The 4,605-nt window shown below is 63.5% G+C and overlaps 1 protein-coding gene across 1 annotated transcript; it reads left to right on the top strand.

Moving 5' to 3' along the window:
* Window positions 1-281: 281 nt before the first annotated feature.
* On the top strand, window positions 282-4,345 carry CCDC177 (coiled-coil domain containing 177). The gene is made up of 2 exons (XM_053889537.1): window positions 282-610; window positions 1,558-4,345. Exon 2 carries the CDS (start codon window positions 1,586-1,588, stop codon window positions 3,686-3,688), a length of 2,103 nt encoding a protein of 700 aa, XP_053745512.1. The 5' UTR covers window positions 282-610; window positions 1,558-1,585; the 3' UTR covers window positions 3,689-4,345.
* Window positions 4,346-4,605: the final 260 nt, after the last annotated feature.

The following is a 4,605-nucleotide window of genomic DNA, read 5'->3' as shown; positions in this document are numbered from 1 at the left end:
ATATATATATATATACACATATATATGTATGTATATATGTGTATGTATATATGTATATATATGTATATATATGTATATACATCCATCTCTACCAAATATACATATATATTTATATTTCATATAGAAAATATATTTCATATATTTTACATATGTATATATTTATATTTCATATATAAAAACATATTTCATATGTATATATAATTTCTCTTCGCCCTCTAAGCAAACAAACCAACATTGAATGTCCACCAGGAGGCGCTGAGGGCGTCGCCAGACCTGCGGTACCTTCCCGGTTGGAGAGGCAGCGAGGGATGCAGCAGCGATGGAACCTGGCTTCCTTTTTTAAAAGAATCAGCGTGAGGGAAGGGAGCAGCGCTGCGTTATTTTAGGGAGGCCTTGTCGCACTCCCCCTCCCGCGTGTAGGTAGCGTCTGGGATGTGTGCGGGCCCCATGGAGAGACGCTGGCGGTGGCTGCGGTGGCAGCTGGGGCTCCTACCGCGGCTGCAGCCGTTAGTAACCCGACCCCGCCGGCGCTGGGATTGAAGACGCGCAGAGGAGAGCGGCGAGCTGCGAACAAAAGCCCTCCGCGCGGGGCCGGAGCCCGGAACGTGTGGTGAGTGAACCGGCCGGGAGACCCGGGAGCAGCGGGCACTGGCGTGGCTGGGCAGGCAGAGTCCCCGGAGCCCACCTCACTGAGATACGGTAGGGGGACTCGGAAGGATATCCAGGGGCAGGTGTCCGAGCCTAGACTGGGGTGGATTGGTGCCTTTAGCACATTCAGACTTGGAGAGCATCGGGTGCATTTGAGAGGACCCAGGCGCCTTCCCCATCCCCAGCAAACACCCGCGAGGGGTGGGGGTGGGGGCGGGCACAGCTCCTAGCAAGCCCTGCCCAAAAGGCAGAGCCAGGATCGAACACCCCTCCCGGGGAGGCCTTTTGTAATTGAGGCATTTCGCTTTGCCCTTCCATCAGCTCCGGACCCGGGTCTCCTTTGGCAGGGGGAAATCGTATGGTATATCTCATGTAAATTTATCATACAAATCACAGGGCTTCTGGGCCTAATCCCAAATAAACTTCTTCCCTAGGCAAATGGGGTCCTCGCAGCAATGAGCTCTGAGGATGAACAGGCCTCTTCTTTTTTTTTTTGTTCCTGCAAAGCTGCGTCCCCGGTCCCCGCCTAAGCTACAAACAAATACACTAATCCTCCCGGGAATCCTCCACTGCCTCCCTGGCCGGCCACTGCCTGCACCGCGATCTTTTCATTTTAACTTGCAGCAGGAAGGAGATGCATCCAGCGGGCCAGATGTCCTGGGGAGCCGGGCCCCAGGACCCTGCCCTGCACACCGGGGCTGACGGAGGTTGAGGCTTTTCTCCTTGCACCAGTACCCGCCCCCTCCCACCCCCCGCCTGGGTTTTCAGGACAGCGGTATTATGATTTACGTTCCCCGGGGCCTCTGAGCCTAATCCCAAAGCGGATTAAGTTGGGAGGGGGTGTATATGAATGGGGCAGACGGAACCGCTCTCATGTATTCCTCGGTGTCCCTACCTTGTCATCCGCAGAGACTCCACAAAAGGACAGGGCTCAGCCATGGTGGACCCTGTGCCGGAAGAGGAGAAGGAGGGAGCCGAGCCTGAAGGTTCAGGAGGGGACGGCGCTGCCGCGTCCGTGCCCCCTGACGCCCAGGGCGCCCAGCAGCCCGCCGCCTCCTCGGCCTCGGCCTCCGCGGCGGCGCCCCGCAAGGCTGAAGTCCCGAGCGTAGCGGAAGAAGGCGGGCGGCGGGAGCAGTCTCCACTGCTGCATCTCGACCTCTTCAACTTCGACTGTCCGGAGGCCGAGGGCAGCCGCTACGTGCTGACCAGCCCTCGCTCGCTGGAGGCCTGCGCTCGCTGCGCCGTCAAGCCAGTGGAGCTGCTGCCAAGGGCCCTGGCCGACCTGGTGCGCGAGGCCCCGGGCCGCTCCATGAGAGTGGCCACCGGCCTGTACGAGGCCTACGAAGCGGAGCGACGCGCCAAGCTGCAGCAGTGCCGGGCCGAGCGCGAGCGCATCGTGCGCGAGGAGAAACGGCGCCTCTTCACGCCACTGGGCCAGGCGGCCGCCGCCGCCTCGGGCGCCAGCGCGGGCGGCAGCAGCAGCAGCTGCAGCAGCGCCAGCCTCCCGGCCTCGCCCGCGCCGCGTGCCGCCCGCAAGGCCTCCTCCAGCCCGTCCCCTGCTCGGACGCAACCTCCGCCCGCGGGTTCGCGGGCAGGTAGGAAGAGCCACTCGCTAGACTCGCTGTCCCGCCGGCGCGAGGGCGCCCTCAGCTCCGAGTCCGGCGCGTCGTCGTCGTCCTACAGCGGGGAGAGCCTGCGGGAGCTGCGCTGGCCTCCGCGGGCCTCGGCCAGGAACAGCTGCCCAGCGGGCTCCGCGTCCTCCGCCCCCAACCCTCTGGGCCGCCCATCTGCCCTGGCCCTGGTGCCGCTCACCGGCCGCAGCTTCAGCCTGGGCGACCTGAGCCACTCGCCGCAGACGGCTCAGCACGTGGAGCGCATAGTGCGCCAAGTGCGCGCCGAGCGGGGCCTGCGGGGAGTGCCGGAGCGCGACCGCAAGATCGCGGCGCTGATGCTGGCGCGCCACCAGGAGGAGCGCCTGCTGCTGGAGCAGCGCGCCGCGGCCCACGGCCAATGGGAGCAGCAGCGCGTGCGCGCCGAGCAGCGGCGGGAACGCGAGGAGCGGGAGAAGCAGCGCGCGCTGGAGCAGGGCCGCCGGGCCTGGGCGGCGCAGGTGGAGGAGCGGCGCGGCCGCCGGGGGCGCGAGGAGCTCGAGGCGGCGCGACGACGGCAGCGGCAGTGCGAGCGCAGCGAGGAGCGGCGGCGGGAGCTGGCGGAGCGCCAGGGCCTGCTGCGGCGGGAGCGGGCGGAGCGCGCGGCCCGGGAGGATAGGCTGCGCAAGCTGCAGCAGGAACAGAACCTGAAGCAGCGGGAGGAGGGCCTGCAGGAAGGGCGCGAGCGGGCCGAACAGGCCCGCCGGGAGCGCGCCCAGCGCGCGGCCCGCACCAAGCAGCGGCAGGAGGGCCAGCTGCAGCGGGAGAAGCGGGAGCTGAGCCGGGCCGAGCGGGCGCGCCACGAGGCGCTGCTGCAAGGCCGGGTCCGGCAGGAGCGCGCGGAGCGAGAGGGCCTGCGGAGCTCGCTGGAGGCCAGCTTGGGCCGCGCGCAGGAGAACTACGAGCAGCTGGTGGAGCAGCGCGCCCGCGAGCTGCGGGAGCGGGCCCGGCGGGAGGAGCTGCAGGGCCGGCGGGCCAAGGAGACGGCCGAGCGCAAAGAGCGCGAGCACCAGGCGCACCTGGAGGCGCTGGCCCGGGCCGGAGAGCGGCGGCTGCAACACGCGGCACAGGCGGCCGAGGAAGCGGTGCAGCAGAAGGCGCGGCGTGTGGGCCAGAGTCGGTTGGAAAAGGAGCGGGCCCAGCGCGCCAATAAGGAGAAGGTGGAGAGGGACGAAGACTGCCGCCGGCGGGAGCTACTGCAGGCCATCGGGCGCAAGCTGGAGCGCAGCGAGCAGCTGTCTCGGGAGCGGAGGAGCGCGCTGGAGAGCGCCCGCTCCACAGCCCGGGCCTCCTTCCACGTGCGGGAGAAGGTGCGCGAGGAAACCAACACGCGCTCCTTTGACCGCATGGTGCGGGAAGCCCAGCTGCACGCCAACCTGGACCGCAAATGACCGCCACCCCTGGCTGGCCAGCCTGCCACTGCTCAGCCCTGGGCGGCCTCCCTTGGCCTTTATGACCAGACCGTGGAAGTCCCCCGTCGGGGCTCAGCACAGTGGCCTCGCCAGGCTTCCGATCAGAGAGGCATTGAGAGGACAAATAGGAGACCTGACAGCCCCACCGCCTTTTTAAAAACGGACTTTGTTTGGAAATGACAGAGCACAATCTTTGACCACATCCACTCTTGGTGGCTCCCGCAGCTACCCTTGCCAAGCTTCCCCATGTGTCTTTGGGATTGGAATAGAAAAAGAGTTGGGGAGAAAGAGGCTGGGTCGGGCCTGCAGGGAGGGCCCCCCTGGGAGTGACCGCCCCTTCTGCAGCAGTGAGCCCAGGCACCTGTCGCACATTGGTGTCTGAGGTGACAGCGGAGGAGGCATCCCCTCGGCTCGCCTCCATCTTTTTAAATCTGGCAAGTTGCACAAAGCGTGGAGGCCACGCAGAAAAGCACAGCTCTTCCAGCGTGTTAGGCCACACCAAGTGACCCCAAAAGCAATGGGTTCTTTGTATGCTTGACTTTTAATCTGCCACTTGAGCAAACTCTGATCTTAGTTCTGATAGTTTTTTGGTTGATTCCCCTCGGCTTTCTAGTTAGACAATCATCTGCAAATTTATGATTCATTTGTGTCTTCTTTTCTCTCTCTCTCTCTCTCTCTCTCTCTCTCTCTTCTTATTCTTCCAAGGGACACAAGAAATGTGTTGTTGGTTGGCTTGGTGACGCTGTTTTGGCTTTAGTGGAAGCCCCCAGCCCCGGGGGAGATGAGTTCCCTAGGCAGCAGTGTTCCACCAAATGATTCTTTCTTGCAGGGTAGTTTCAGGGGAGGCAGCGGTCTGACGCCCACCTCCCAACGTGGATGTGAGCCCATTCCTCGAA

The sequence above is a fragment of the Panthera pardus genome, unplaced genomic scaffold (genome assembly GCF_024362965.1).
Source record: "Panthera pardus isolate Hobbes unplaced genomic scaffold, ASM2436296v1 HiC_scaffold_24, whole genome shotgun sequence".
Lineage (NCBI taxonomy): Eukaryota > Metazoa > Chordata > Mammalia > Carnivora > Felidae > Panthera > Panthera pardus.
Note: the sequence above shows the minus strand (reverse complement) of the source record. Positions and strands in the feature narration are given on the sequence as shown.